This window comes from Helianthus annuus, chromosome 1 (genome assembly GCF_002127325.2).
Source record: "Helianthus annuus cultivar XRQ/B chromosome 1, HanXRQr2.0-SUNRISE, whole genome shotgun sequence".
Classification (NCBI taxonomy): Eukaryota; Viridiplantae; Streptophyta; class Magnoliopsida; order Asterales; family Asteraceae; genus Helianthus; species Helianthus annuus.
Window position 1 is genome coordinate 134,880,651 of NC_035433.2, and position 17,148 is coordinate 134,897,798.

The 17,148-nt window shown below is 32.5% G+C and overlaps 1 protein-coding gene across 2 annotated transcripts; it reads left to right on the forward strand.

Annotated features, from left to right (window-relative positions):
• Positions 1–715: 715 nt before the first annotated feature.
• On the forward strand, positions 716–5,334 carry LOC110879033. 2 transcript variants are annotated; one of them, XM_022127446.2, is made up of 3 exons: positions 716–1,004; positions 3,371–4,034; positions 5,002–5,334. In XM_022127446.2, exons 2-3 carry the CDS (start codon positions 3,449–3,451, stop codon positions 5,196–5,198), a joined length of 783 nt encoding a protein of 260 aa, XP_021983138.1. In that variant the 5' UTR covers positions 716–1,004; positions 3,371–3,448; the 3' UTR covers positions 5,199–5,334. The 2 variants fall into 2 exon arrangements, with proteins under 2 accessions (XP_021983138.1, XP_035831022.1); XM_035975129.1 differs by lacking the exon at positions 716–1,004 and adding an exon at positions 1,335–1,650.
• The last annotated feature ends 11,814 nt before the right edge of the window (positions 5,335–17,148 follow it).

A 17,148-nucleotide genomic window follows, 5' to 3' on the forward strand; every position in this document is an offset into this window, starting at 1 on the left:
TGGAGATGAAACATGGGTTTTTAAGGATTTGTAAGGATATTATGTGGCAGATGATGTGTCAGCTAAGGCGTCTAAGGACGCCTTTAGCATCGGAGATAGTCTAAGGTGCTGTTTGTTTGTTTCAAAAAGGTTTGCGCAGCCTCTTATGTCTACGTCTCGCAGACAATAACCCCTACAGACTGTTTATTTTCCGGAAGATGTTTCACTAAAAAAAGTCTGCCCGCTCTTCTTTTTGGGACAGACATAGGTGGTGTTTGTTTTTTTAGAAAAGTACTTCAGAACCTCTTTTCTCTTCCCCACGCAGACCACGCGCAGACATAGAGAGTTGCAGCTTGTTTGTTTTTTAGAAGGGTTTTCATTAAAAAACCACTTCCTGACCTCTTTCTCGCGCAGATGTTACCTTATGTCTTCTAGGCTCTTCTCAAAAACTTCTCCATCACAGAAAAAGAAAACCCTAATCTTCTATCGTTCCTCTCCAGCCGACCCACTCCTCTCCCACGCTCTCCACCTTCGCTGCTACATCTCCGGCGCCGCCCAGCCCTTGTGGGTGTTTGGCATTCCTTATCAAAGTGACTTATTAACTTATATAAGTCAAAAGTAAGAAGTTAGAAATTCTAACTTCTCAAGAAATGACTTCTCAAGACACAAACTCCTTCAAAATAAGCTAACCCAAACACTCAAAAAATAACTTATTAACTTTTATAAGTCAATAAGTCATAAGTTGCTCCAAAATAAGCTAACCCAAACACCCCCTTGTTCGCCGGTCACCACAGCCCTGTTCGCCGGTAAGTTCTGCTCCTCCACAAACCCTTACTCTCTCTTTAAACCACCAGTATCAACGAATCAAAAGTTCTACGCACCTGTTCCAGAGGTTCGAAGCGAATCAGAACCAGCGCTTGTGGAAGAATTAGGGCAAAATGTTGATAGCTCGTCGTGAAACTTGATGATGTACGGTTTTTGTTCTTGAATTAGGGCAAAATGTTGATGAACTCGTCTTCATTTCGGTATGTATTCAAATATAGATAGGTTTTCAGTTGATTTTGGTTGATTTGATATATTTTCGAGCTTGATTTTGATCTGGATCTGGATAGGATAGGAGAAACTTCTTTGAAATTGCAATGTAGGATCTGTATTGATTACAAGTTCAATTTAGGTTTAGGATCTGTATTGGTATATTTTTTTTTGAAAATTATCTGTATTGGTAGATGAAGACAGAGAGAGAGAGAGAGGTGTATTGTGTGTGTGTTGTGAAGTGGTTTTTGTAGAAGTAAACAAAAAACAAATCCTCTTCTCCTTGCATACTACAGACATTTGGTTCACATCTTCTCTTGCAGATGCCTGCAGATGTGGTCCGCAGACAGTCTGAACCATAGACAAACCTCTTTTTTACCTCTCTCCTCTTATCTCTAACCTCTGCTCTCAAACAAAAAACTCTAGGAGACTCCTCCCACTTCTTCACCCCAAACACCCCTCCTTCTCCTTCTGACCCTCAAAAAAAAAAAAAAAACCCTAGTTCCTCCCCTGCAGTCGCTGACCACTTCTCCTCCTTCTCCTTCTTTCTTTTTGCCGTCGCTGCTGTTACCCCCCAAAAGAAAACCGTCGCTGCTGTTGTTTTTCATCAAACCATCGCTGCCCTCTTCTCATTTCAAGGTATGTTTTTCATCAAACCATCGCTGCTGTTTAACATATCGATAGGGTTTCAACTCGAACACAAATTGAGCCTGAATTTGTCGAAATCGTGCATCTATACGTTTCAGTGAACCCTAATTTGTTGTTGATTTTGTTTTTTTTTTTTTGACCTGCTGTTTGTGCATCTATACGTTTCAGTAGAGTTGATTTTGGTTTTTTGACCTGCTGTTTGTTGATTTTGGTTTATAGACCTGTTGTTTGTGCATCTAGGTATAATGGATGATATTTTTTGGAATGTATGCATATGCATATGCATATGCATATGAATATGAAGATTAGATATAATAAGAACATCTATGTATATGTGTCCTGAGCTTGTACCTGATGCTTTTATGCTTATTATTAGTTATTAGAAACCAAAGTATTTATAACATCTACAGCATCTGCGGGTGTATCTGCGATATGTATCATGAAATGACTTAAAACTTACATGTTTAAAGACCTGTTAAAAAATAAACAGTCTTGGCAGACTGAAGAGGTTTGGTCCACCTCTTCTGCTGCAGATGTGGTCACAGACTCTAGACATTTTACCTCTGAAAAAACAAACAACACCTAAGTGTTTATATTGTAAACTTAGTGGGGTCAAAACGTAACTTATCGAATTCATTTACGCTTCCTGTATATTTGACATTCTCAAAACGGATAATATTCTCAAAGACGACGGCGCGGCGACTGCGGTGGCAAACACCTTCTCAGAGTACCGTTTTTTCTGTATCTTGCACTTCTTTATATCATTCCGAGTATTATTGTGATTGTGTTACTTTAAAGTTTGCAATTATGAATTATTAGTTATTAATATTGTTCATTAATGCGTCTGCAAGTTTCATTTTTCGATATTTGTGGAAAATATTAGTTGATGTTAAGAATTTTAAGAACATCTAGGATTGAACGAGAACACAAGTTTTCAATATTAGGGCTTTATTTGATGAAATGGACTAATTTTGTTTATCTTACTTTAAATATTATTATTAGGGCTTTATTTGATGAAATGGAGTAATTTATAGTTACTGTTATCTGGTTCCCATAGCTCATAGTTGTCAATACTCAATAGCGATTAGAGGCAAGCTACCTATATGCCACGTAGCGATAGCAACGAAATAGCACCCGCTATTTTATGTTTATCGATAAAGTAGTAGAAAATTTAAGAAATATTTTACATGTATATTTTATCAAAATACGCTATTTTTACATGTATATTTAATCTAAATACGCTTTTTTTCAGTTGTGAAACGAAAATGAAAAAAAAAAAAAAACTTAATGAGCATCGCTATTTGTATTTATTTAAAAATTTTAAAAATAATTTTTTTTCCAGAAAGGTCGCTATTTGTCGCTATAAACCTTGTAGCGCACTATAGCAAGCTTTAAATCTGCTATTCACAACTATGCCATAATTTGCTCGATGACATGGCGGAAATTGATTGGATGTTGTGAGTAATGAGTGTGTGGTGAGTGATGGGCGCCCCTACCCCCTAATGTCACGGAGCCAGGAGCCATCTATTGAGACCCTGGCGGTGCCTAGCCTGTCTGTCCCGCCACTGGTTTTGTGTGTCACAAAAGCCTCAAGTTTAGATGTTTACGTATAGGTTGAATACTTGATGGAATCTTCATAATGAGTTGCTTGAATACTTTATCATTTAAGATTAATTAACATTTGTTTTATTTTGAAAAAAAACATTTCCAGATTAGCAGCACACCTTAATACTGAAATGCCACCACCATCGTGTTGATATATGATATTTGATATCTCACGTGTTTCCTCATGAATTCGATGTTTTCATCATCTACCCTCTCGTGTCTTCCATCTCTTTACAATATTCCTAAACCCTATAAACAATTACCACATTTCTCCTTCACTAATCACCGCCTTTCTTCACTTCCAATTCAACCCACTTCCTTTTCACGTAAATCAACCGTTTGCGCCGTACCTCCAAGCGAAGGAACAGTCTCCGTCATCAACTTCGAAGATTTCGTGGAGAAAGATTGGTCATTTCTCGATGCAGATGATATCAGTACAGACGAAGCTTATAAACAAAATATTGATCGAATCATATCAGCTGGGAAAGTTGGGGACGATTCAAAGATTCTAATATCAACAGGATCGGAACAGTTTGTCGATCGAGTGGTTGATACGTGTTCGTGCAAACTGTTGCTTGTTGTTCATGATTCTTTGTTTACATTAGCCTGCATTAAAGAAAAGTATGATACGGTTAAATGCTGGCAAGGAGAGTTGATTTACGTACCCAAGAAATGGGCCCCGTTTGATGTTGTGTTTCTTTACTTTCTTCCCGCTTTGCCGTTTGAGCTCGATCAAGTCTTTGGTGCACTATCGAAGGTCTGCTCGCAAGGTACGTTTCATATTATGAACTTATGGTTTCTATTTTTTTTATAGTTTTTGCTAGAATTTTGTTATTTTCTCATAAAATGGGTTGATTCGGTAAATTTATCTCAAATGGGTCAAAATGGGGTGAGCAAACCTTGATTCTTAATCGAATTAACCGACAGTTATGCATAATGCTATTTGATTTACCGATAGGTCGGTTATGGATATGGTTAAAGGTGTCACATAACTGAACTTAACCGAACCGAAATGAATTAAGACATGCTTTTAAAATATATCTATATTTAAAACATACATGTACAAGGAATCAAACTCTATACACATAAAAAAACATACGAAAGTTTTTTATGTTATATAATTAGTTTTAAAATGTTTTAAAGTTAATTATTATATGAAATTTGACTAATTTTACGCATGTGTATGTTGATTTTTTTTCTTTTTTTATGTATAAAAACGATTGTAACTAAGACAAGAATTGTCTAATATGTTCAATTAGTTTAAATTTTAGTGCAAACTTAGATCTGTTAATTAACCGAAACCGAACCATAAACGAGTTTTATAACCGACTAACCGAACGGAAGTTTGGTTATGGTTAAGGAAATTCCGTAACCGAAGCTAGCGGTCACGGATATTGTTAGGGGTAATAACCGAACCGAACCGCCATTTGCACACCCTAGGTCAAATCGACAAGTTTAGCTTAAAAGGGTAGGGGCCAAATTGGTCGAAGAGGTTAAAGTGTGTCTATATTTAATGCATACAACCTTCTAAATCATTTAATTCAAAGATTTCGATTTTAATCGTAACAATCTTCTTTATATGGACAAAAACGGTGCTAACATGTCAGTCCTACTAAGTCTGTTCGACCCCGTACCAAAAAGAATGCCCACCTTAACCTGTTTTGACCCATTACACAACCCATTGATCTTGACCACGGGTACTTTGATCAAATTTGACTATGTTTGACTGTTGGGCAGGTGCGAGAATTGTGATAAGTCATCCAAAAGGAAGAGAAATGCTTGAGAAGCAGAAAGCAGAGTATCCGGATGTTGTAGTTTCTGGCTTGCCTGATAAACCGACATTAGAGAGTGTTGCGTCTCATAATTCGTTTACGATGGTTGACTTTGTTGACCAACCAGATTTTTACATTGCTGTATTAGAGCATACAAAGTAAGCTTTGCCATATGAGTTGAAGTTTAATATAGCCCAGGGTTTTGACTTTCTGAAGTTTGACCAAATTTTGTAGTAAGAACTAAGAAGAGATTTTTCTTCTACTTTATGGTAATTATGGTGTGGATTAATTACTTGTTTCGTTAAGTTTAATGGTTTCCAGCCAACTGAAAACTGAATAGTATGTTTAATGGTTTGGAACATTCGATGCACGGTTCGGTTCAGCAGGTTTTGACAAAATTCAACGCCGAGTCGCATACTAAACCTGTTGGGTTGGCCGGACCTGCCGATTACAATTGTATTGTTACCATAGACATGTAACTGCTGGACCTTCTTGACCCCCTCTGGTTCCGCCACTACAAATTAGGAACGGAAATTCTTGACACGACATGAACCCAACACGAAAAATTAAACAAGTTTTGGATCGGCTGACAGGACCCGACACGAATAAGTATATGGGTTGATTTAGGGTTGAAGAATTCAACCCGCCATTCCAACACGATTTATACCCCTAGTTCAAATCTAGTAGGTGACAAGTTCATATTTTCGTTTAATTAGTTTACCAACCATTATAACTAGGGGTTAACTTCATAAAATAATAACTAAGTTTCACATTTGTTTCATTTAAGTCGTTCAATCTTTTTTTTGTGTTTTTAAAATCACTCAAGTTTTATTTTGTGTTCCAATCTTATACAATTTCCAGGTTTTCAAGTTACCTTGATGATGTGTCAGGTCACACTAAAAAAAGTTCATTTAATGTGGATTAAATAACTTTTTTAATTAAATAATCATCTTCATACCATTCAAAAATAAATAAATTAACAATAATAATCATCTTCATCGTTTTTCTGGTATGCTCGTATCATCATCAATGATATTCACACATACCACTTTTTGATTCTTTTATAATGGAACATTCTCATTTATGTTTTTCATAGAACTCCTCTCATCGTCATCTTCTGATTATTGAAAATAAAATATTATTTTTAGGTTTAATAAACTTTTAAAAATCCTTTCTCAAAGCATAAAGAAGAAAATTTCTCTGTTACTTGAAACATGGGATGGTATAATCAGAACGCTATTTGCCTAGCTTCATATTAAATTGTTCATCCTCATCACTACATCAAGATCCAAATCTGGGAATACTTGATGAACAAATGGATTTGATTTGGTAAAAGATTTGATTTTCGGGTAACCAAAGATTTGTGTAATCGGCTGGTTAATCCAAAGATTTTAGGAATTTTTTTTTTTTGTTAAATAACGGTAACTTGATGACCTGGTAATTACGCAATATTGAAACATAAAATAGAACTCGAGTGACTTTAATGAAACAAAAAGAAAACTTGATTACTATTCTATGAGGTTTTCCCTGTAACTACTGGTGGCAAAGTGAGCAAGTTAGATGGGTTTGGGTAATGGGCCAAGATGGGTTTGGATTAGGATGAGTATAGGTCAGGATGGGCATTTTAAAAAAAAAAAGGTTGGATGGGTAATGGGTCAAGATGGGTTTGGGTTAGAATGGGTTTGGGTTAAGATGGGTTCTAAAAATTCAAAAAAATTCTAAAAAATCTAAAAAATTCTAAAAAAAATCAAAAAATTCTAAAAAATCAAAAGAATTATAAAAAAAAATCATCAAAGTTATAAAAAATCCAAAAAACTCTAAAAAAATAAAAAAATTCTAAAAATTCTAAAAAATTCTAAAAATTAAAAAATCAAAAAAGAGTTAATTAAGTAACATACTTAGGTACTAATAGTTTAAAATCACATTCTAGGGTATTAACTTTTCATTTTGTAATGTTTAGAGGTATTAAGGTTATTTGTAGGTTTAAAATCACATTCTATTTTTTTCTAAGTATGTTATTTTGTGCAAACCACAAGGAGTAACTATGATAATACCCTAGAAGTTAATACCTCTAAACATTACAAAATGAAAAGTTAATACCCTATACGGTGATTTTAAACTATCAGTACCTAAGTATGTTATTTTGTGTAAACCATAGGGACTAACTATGTAATTAACTCAAAAATAATAAAAAACCATAAAAAATCTAAAAAACAAAAAAGAATTCTAAAAAATCCAAAAAATTCTAAAAAATTATAAAAAATTCTAAAAAATCTAAAAATTCAAAAAATTTCTAAAAAATCGAAAAAATTATAAAAGTTTTAAAAAATCCCAAAAATTCTAAAAAATCCAAAAAAATAAAAAAATTCTAAAAAATCACAAAAATCACAAAAATTCTAAAATGTCATAAAAATTCTAAAAAATCAAAAGAAAATTCTAAGAAATCACAAAAATACTAAAAAATCATAAAAAAGTTAAAATATCAAAAAAATTCTAAAATATAAAAAAATCTAAAAAATAAAAAAAAAATAATCAAAATAAAAAAAAATCAAAAATTCTAAAAAAAACAAAAAATTCTAAAAAATAAAAATTCATAAAAATTCTAAAAAATAAAAAAAATCTAAAAAATCAAAAAAATTCTAAAAAACAAAATTCTATTTTCTGATTTTTTTAGAATTTTTTGATTTTTTATAATTTTTAAGGTTTTTTTTTTGAAATTTTTGATTTTTTATGATTTTTTTGGTTTTTAGAATTTTTTATTTTTTATAGTTTTTTTATTTTTTAGAATTGTTATTTTTTTATATTTTATTAGTTTTTTGATTTTTTAGATATTGTATGATTTTTTAGATTTTTTATTTTTTTATTTTTAGATTTTTTACTATTTTTTGAGTTTTTAGTTTTTTTTTAATTTTTTAGAATTTTTTGGGTTTTGTTGAATTTTTATGATTTTTTAGTTTTTTTTTATTATTTAGATTTTTTTATGGTTTTTAATGATTTTTTGGATTTTTTTTATCATTTTTATGTTTCTTTTTGAATTTTTTGATTTTTTTTATTTTTTTACGAATTTTTCGATTTTTAGAATTGTTTTGATTTTTTAGAATTTTTACGATTTTTTAGATTTTTTAGAAATTTGTTGATTTTTTAGAATTCTTTTGATTTTTTTTATTTTTTAGAATTTTTTGTGATTTTTTAGAATTTTTTGGAATTTTTAGAACTTTTTGGATTTTTTAGATTTTTTAGAATTTTTTTGATTTTGTAGAATTTTTTGGAATTTTTAAGTTTTTATGATTTTTTTTTATTTTTTAGAATTTTTTGATTTTCTTGTTATTTTTAAAATTTTTATTATTTTTAAACAAAGAACGACGGGAGAGTACCACGGGAGATATCTACGAGTAGTAATTAGTTTAGTGATTTTATCTTATACCCATCCTGGCCCGCTTGGGTTTTATCTCATATCTATCTTGACCTACTTTTGTTTTTTATCCAGCACTTCATAACACATCATAACCTAGTGACTAATTTTGTTTGGCCGATCTTAACGCATCTTAAAATTTAAAATACCCATATTAACACAAAATAGTATGGATGGGCTTGTTTTGCCAGGTCTAGTTTTTTAGCCACTGCTAGCGAGTTGCAATATACTTTTGGCCCTAAACCACATGAACGAAAACATAAGTATGTTTTTTAGCCATGGCTAGCGAGTTGCTATATACTATTGGGCCTAAAAGCAACGCTTTTGGTTCTTATATAAAGCCCAAAACCTTTTTTACAACGCTTTTGGTAATTGTTGTTGCTTTTCGTAGTTATGTATAATATAGTGTGTGTGTGTGTATATATATAGAGGGGGTCAGGATTTAGGGGAAATGGTGAAAAGTGTGAGAACGGTTATGGATCGTCAGATGAAAACAATCTATGGACTAGATTGGCGCGGTGGCGTTATCGTAAATAACATCAATTTTATTACTAGAACGTGTGCTTCATTAACGGTAAAAAGGGTAAACATCCTTTCATACATAAAACGCCAAGTAAATACAAAACGCCAATTTTATTACTGCGTAGTTTTTTCTGTGTTTTAGTTAAGGTCTTGGTCTACAAAAACGCCATAAAATATAAATGCAAAGCTTGAAAGATAGGACGTGTTACAGACTTAACAGATAAAACTGAGCAAAACCGGGTACTTTATGAATTGCATTTATTGTTATAATAATATCTCGCCTAAACTACGCGCCAAAATATCCTATAAAGAGCAACGTCTCACCACCTTCCATTGATGACACACAAAAAAAAAAAAAAAAACAAAACAAAACATTATGGTTCCTAAATACCACTAACTGTAAAACGCCAAAAAGTTAAAAAAATCAAGGATGACAAACATCATTTCTTGGATATTCAGTATTGGTTTGCATGAAGTTTCACTAAATGGTTTGTTAGGTAAGGGGAGTAAGATTTTGCTGCATGAGATGGACAAATTTCAAGAAAAAGAGACTGATGACACCGATATGTCATTTTGTCTTCTTTGTTCTTGAAGAAGGTTTGGATGAGGAGAAGAGACCGATCCCAGTGTAAATGCTATTTTGGACTTCATGATGATAATGAAGATGACAGGCAAATAGCATCCACCCACACGGTGTCGATCTATGTCTCCAACATCCACAAAGCCACTTCAACACACGAACAACAAAAATCCACGCCAAAACCAAAATGCCATTTATTTGTGACAGTTCTTATAGTTTCAAAAGAAGAAAGAGACTGATGACAGTGAAGATTTGGAAGATGAATTGTTTCTATCTTTTTATTTTCTTTTTCTGTTGTTTGTTATGTAATTTCAGCTAAGAACAAATACATTAATTCTCTAAAAAAAATAAAATAAAACGCCACACGGACAAATGCTTGTGAAACGCCATCATGCCATAAAACGACCAAAAACTCCCAAACTATAATAAAATTACTTTGGATAAGTATTATTAAAAACTAAAAAAAAAAGTATAAAACAATGTGTAATAGAATAGAAAAAAGTGCCATCTTTATCTAAACGCCATTAAAAATACAAAACGCCAAAATCTCAAAAAGATGGGACGTGTTACAGCCATAAACAGATGAAGCTGAATAAACAGTAGCTACAAACAGTAAACTGAAGCGACAGAAACTTGATTACTAACATTTATTATATTAAAAGTCACTCCATGGGAAATTGAATTTTTTTTATCTTTTCAAAAAGCCATAATTACCTGTCACTTTATTGGACTGCATCCTACATGGCGGGGAAAAAAAGTCATTATAAAAGCAGAAGAGGTAAACACAACTTAACACTCCATACATTATCTAAAACGCCAAACATTGTTCAAAACGCCATACAACTTAAAAAAATGGCCAAGGTTATTGCATGGAGGTTTGAGAGGTCGGAGAGACGTTTCATTCTAAAGTTCCCTGATAGGAGAAGGGTGAAGGTCAAAACAATCAAGGCCATACTTAGTATGGATGAAGGGGTTCAGAGGGATATTCCGTCCCTTGGGGTTCCAATGGCCAACGATTGTGAAAGAACTCGAAAGGTAATAAGAATATTAGTGAGAAAATTTCCAGCAGAAGATGATGACGATGATGATGATGATATTGACGATACTCCTCTACCAACAGTTAGCAGTAGGGTGGTGCATGAAGAAGCAGGAACGGTTAAAGTGACTTATCGACCCGGGGTGGAATATTCATTGCCGATGGAGAAAATGTTGAAGACAGAGAGGTTACATCTTCTTGAACAACTCTGTGATTTAGCACATTCGAACGATGCAAGATCCAGGGTTGTAATGATATTTAAGTATAGGCTGCAACAAAAAAGAAACGAGATGATGACGTTATACGCCAATGCAAAATATGATGATGAATCTGAAGAAAGTGATGAACAAAACGATGGGTACATCTCTGATGTAATCCCATACACAGAAGACTATTAGTTTGTTTTGATTTCGTCTATTGTGATATTACGAAATATTAATGAATGGTAATGAATTATTAACAACACTACGAATGCCAAAAAAATTACCTTTATAACAAATATGGGATTAATTCTCCTGGGAAATGCCATAACGCCAAAAAAAAATTATCTATGTGACACAAAAAACAATTAACTCAACAAGACAGATAAAAAAACAGTAAAACGCCAGGTAGTTATTGAATCTAATTAACGCCAAAATAATCTTAGACGCCAAAAATGAAGCAGCATTGTGACAAATGAAATTGGAAAAAAAAAGATTAAAATGACAAAAAAGCCCCTCCCACCCTAATTATATCTCGCACCACCTGTTCCATCAGGATGCGTTCTTACCGTTCTCATACTTTAGGGCGTTTTCTCCTGATCCCGTTTATATATATATATATATATATACATACATATATATATAGAGGGGTTAACATACAAAACGCCTTATCGTACTTCACGTACGCGACAGTCGCAACCATCAGATCATGGCAATAATCACGCATAGATCAGTTAATCACGCATGGGAGCAGTTAATCACGCATGGGATCAGTTTTTTGAAGATAATCACGCATGGATCATAATTACGCACGTTCAGTTGATCAAAAAATGGAGATAATCACGCATGGGATCATAATTACGCACGTTCTATTTGGTCGGGTACGTTAATGTACGTTAAGGCGTTTTGTACATTATACTTTATATATATATATATATATATATATATATATATATATATATATATATTCTATAATACCGTGGGAAATTTTTAAAACCCAGTAAGTAAAATGAAAATAAAAAATGAAGTTGATTATTAATTTTTTTATATTAATTATAACCCAATGGTATTGTATATTTGTATGCTATATAATCAGGGTCTTCTCAAATTTTGTGGTCCCGAAGCGTATAATAAAATTAAGGCTCTAATTGTTAAGGAACATTACTTTAAACCCTATGATTTTTACATAATCTATGTTTATATGCATAATTATAGACAACAAACCTAATCGCCAACAGTCATATGCCTAAATTTACCTAGATATAGAAGCGTATAATAAAATTAAGGCTCTAATTGTTAAGGAACATTACTTTAAACCCTATGATTTTTACATAATCTATGTTTATATGCATAATTATAGACAACAAACCTAATCGCCAACAGTCATATGCCTAAATTTACCTAGATATAGTTTATTTATTTAGAACTTAGGGGCCCTATGGAAAGAGGCTCAAAGCCCTTTCTTTATTTTAGTCCCCTTTAAGCTACCCTTTGCAACATGCATCTGGTTATAGGGATGAGCTCGGTACCTAACAGTATCGAAAGTATTGGTCTCGAAAATAGTCAAAAATGGATATGGTAACAGTACGACACGGTAACAATATAGTATCTAAAGGTAAAAATCGGAAAAATATCGGTACGATACCGAATCGGTAACGAACTGAAAGTACCGATCCTGAAACCTCTAAAAAGTGGGTACTGAAAGTGGTACTAAAAATGATTCGGTATAGTAAATTTGATACCAATTCAATTTCGATATTTGGTATGATTTGCTCATCTTAAGTAAGTATGTAACGCAGGGAAAATCATAATACAAGCATAGTGCTTAAACAGAATACAACTTTTATGTAAAAATATCAACTATAAAAACCATTATAAACTATAAACAAATTAATTGATAAATATTGCTTCAGAAAAACTAAAGATTATTCGGTATCAAAATATCAATCAAATCTCATATTTTGTATAATTGGAGAAGGGGTGGTTATATGTGTAGACAACAAATTTTTTCTTTGAGTTATGACTAGGGATGTTCAAAAATATCCGTATTCGAAATCCGATCCGAAATATCCGATATCCGAATCCGAAATATCCGAAAAATCGGATATCCGAATTTTTCGGATTCGGATAGTGATTTTCAAAATTTTCGGATATTTCGGATATCCGAAATATCCGAAAATTTAATTTTCATTTTTTCGGATATCCGAATATCCGAAAATATCCGAAGTATCCGAAAATATCCGAAAATTTATATTCGGATATCCGAACCTATCCAAAATATCCGTTTCCGAATATGAAAAAATTATAAAAAATGAAAATTAAATAAAACGTTGGATTTTTAGATTTCTGATTCACTATCCGAATCCGTATTCAAAATTTCGGATATCCGAAATTCGGATACCCGAAATTTCGGATACGGATTCGGATACTGAAATCAGGTATCTGAAAATTTCGGATATCCGAATTTTTAGATATCCGAATTTTCGGATATCCGGTTTTGAACACCCCTACTTATCACAGTATAATTGGAAAAGGGGCGGTTATACGTGACAGTTAATTCCCTTTTATGCTTGTGAAGTTGGACCACGTTTTCATGATTCTTAACTTGACACGTATCTTTCCCATTCATTTTCTAAATTTTTCTATATTTATTTCTCAAATCATAAAAAACAAAAGAAATGATAAAAAAATAAATATCTCAAATAAAATTATTAATTAGAAGAAATTAGTCAAAATATATATTATAATTCATCATTTCATCTCATCAGTGACGACGGAACTAAAACTTTTTCCTATGGGATCACACCTTTTCTCGATGGTCGAACCTGACACTAATTTTTTTAGGTCGAGTCAGACTAGGGCACATAATCAAATACGTTATATATATATATATATATATATATATATATATATATATATATATATATATATATATATAATAAGTACATGATGATTAAAAAACACACAACAAAGTTATGATGCCATTAAATTAAAAAAGGCATTACAATTTTTTTAAAGTTGTTCCCTACGAGTGTTTGTCTTTTGACCACAATCCATTACATCTTTAATTGAAACACTTGCAGGAAGGCTTATACCGATATAACAAATGCTAAAAATCGTTCATATAATCATCAACCATCCGATTAAGCAAATCAATCTTCACATGCATCATTAATATAATGGTGATCGATGATGTTAGGCTTTTTTTTCTTTTATATTGGGTCAACTTTTTCGTCGTCTATGCCAACACTTTCAATATCATTTATTTTTTCGCAAAAAGATGTCGCAGGTGAATCAAACATAAAGATTTTTTTTAATTGTTTTCCAACTTTTTGTATACAAATAACCATAATCTAAACCCTAAAAAATAGGTTATCAATCTGTTATATTCGAATCATCAGTTTCTCAATTGGTTAGGTCTCATTAGGTTCTTTCGATCATGGTTTGATTATTTGAGGCGCCATGCTCTTTACTAGTCCAAAATTGTAACATCGTGTACCTTATTATCTTAAGAAATAGTTGTACGTATCATCTAACTTTAAAGACTTGTGAGGCGAATAAAAAGATAGAACGGTTTTCATGACTTCAAACCAATTTGATGAGTTTAGTTTCGCTGATCATCTTTATTTTGCTTTTATAAAAGAAATTATACTCAATAAAAATCATGCAGCATCAGCTAGCTAGCGATAATTAAATTAAAAAATTAACTCAATAACAAGCTTGCAAGAATTGAACCACTAAACCAATATTGATTATGTTTACATGAACCCAATGGATTCTGTGTAACTATTACTTAGTAGTATATATGGTGTTATAATACACTTCTCACACTTTAGGCCCTTTTTACACTATCCTTACCCTATGTATGTATTAAACTTAATAATTAGTATTAGATTATCATTGTAATATTTTTACTTTGATAAAATGTAATATGAAACCCTTGTATCTTAACCATTATATGGATCGTTACATGATTTATATATATAAAAAATCACAGTTAAGTAAGTAAATCTCACATCTTTACGGTGTTCAAAACTATCCGTATCCGAAAATCCGATCCGAAATATCCAATATCCGAATCCGAAATATCCAAAAAATCGGATATCCGAATTTTTCGGATTCGGATAGTGATTTTCAAAATTTTCGGATATCCGAAATATCCGAAAATTTAATTTTCATCTTTTTTCGGATATCCGAATATCCGAAAATATCCGAAGTATCCGAAAAAATATCTGAAAATATCCGAAAACTTATATTCGGATATCTGAAACTATCCAAAATATCCGTTCCGAATATGAAAAAAATAATAAATAAATAAAAATTAAATAAAAAGTTGGATTTTCGGATATCCGAATTCCGGGTATCCGAAATTTCGGATATCCAAATTCCGGATCGGATACGGATTCGGATAGTGAAATCTGGTATCCGAAAATTTCGGATATCTGAAATTCGGATATCCGGTTTTGAACACCCTTACTTTACATTTACACGCAACATCAAAAAGTAGTTGTTAATTATATCAAAAAGCAGCAACCAAATTACAATTTTTTATTTATAACAATTGATAAAACTTAAAAAAAATTCGTTAATCTATCAGAAAACGAAAAAGAATTAAAAAACTACCACAATTATTGAAGAACTATCTCATACGTACATCAAACCATAGGGCTCATAATCGATGTGATGAACGCAGTAAAAAATATTGGGATTATTGTTTAAGAAATCAAGTAAAGATTGTTAATATTCTTTCAGATGTGTTTTCAAGGTCAAGAGTGCTAGGCCAATTTCTTACACGGAACATATCGTCTTAATTGATCATGAATGTAAAGAAAGATCAGGGTTTTGTTTTTTTGTTTGTTTGATCGTTCATCAGTCAACAGCCGGTAAATATATAAGAAAGAATGTTTAAACGAGTGAGCTTGAGCAAAATAAATAAGGAAAAACAGAAATAAATAAGAACACAGGTACGTATATATCATAATAACGATTTAAACTTCATTTCACTTCTAAATTTCAAACACATAATAACTATTTAAACTTCATTTCATTGTTATATTTCAAACGTACTACTACTACTACCGGTGGATCAGAATACTAAATTATTTATATACCATTCTTCCCATGCATACTTCCTTCTACTACTTCTGTGGTGATGGCGAGCTCGAGTTCTGGTCGGCGACAGGATCCGAACAGTAAGGCTGATGGGATGCTATGTAAGGCCCAGAAATTGTATAGTTTTACGCTTATCTTTATTGTACACGGTTATGTTTATTGGGCTTAGAATAGGACTTGGGTTTGGGCTAGGCCATGTGGGCCGATTGGTTAGAGGTTCCTATATATTGTCATTCTAGTTTATTGTTAGGGAGCTCTCTCATATTTTTGTAATCATGTAATCCCCATGGAGAACCTTGTACCAGACAATCCTAGAGATTGTGTGCAAGGTTCTTAGAGATTGTACCAGACGTTCCTAGAGAGCGTGTGCAATCTTCTTAGAGATCGTACCAGACGGTTCGTTGAAACCGTGTGCGATCAAAGCAGCGGCACAAAGTTTGGTAATAATATTTTTTCTTTTTGTTCTTGTGGTTTGATTTTATATTCCGCGTTCGATTAAACCTTTGAGTGATATCTTGGGATGTTTTGGGACTTACAAGTGGTATCAGAGCCATTGAAGCCATTCAAGGGCTCGGTTTTGATATCACTCGAAGAACAAGAAGAAGGATTTGCACAGTGACGGGGGATGTATGTTCGTCAAAAGGGAGATCTCCGGTTCACAAGGTAATAATTTATCTTATTGTTGAGAATCATGATTTGAACTATAGATGTGTATGATTTGAAAGATCGAAGAACGAGAGTGAAGAAAGAGATTTGAAGAACTCCAAGAAATTTTTGAAGACATTTAGAAATTTTCGTATTTGATCTCCTTTGGAAAGGTGAAAGTTGTGTTTGCATGTTTTTAGGAAGTTATTGGTGGAAACAATAAATTGAAGATTGAATTTCGAATTCGTCCTTGATTTTCGGGATTAATTTGGTGGTTTGTTTCCAAAGTCAACAAGTGTACGAGATTTGCTGAATCAATTAAGTGTACGTTTCATAAAGGATTTAAAAACAAAGGAGGTGTGCGACAGGTGGCATCATCTTTTGAAATTTCACTTTCAGTGTTCGACTACATTCCTGTCAAATTCAACAAGTGAGCTGGATTGAATTAAATTGAAGTGTGCGATTGCTCATTAATTGTGCGACCAGAATCACGTTCATATTGTGCGACTAAATTACAAGTGTCCGATCAACTTAAAGAGAAAGCGTGTGCGACAATATAACCATTTGATCGGAGTGTCCCGCTCCGGTCAAAGATAATATTTATA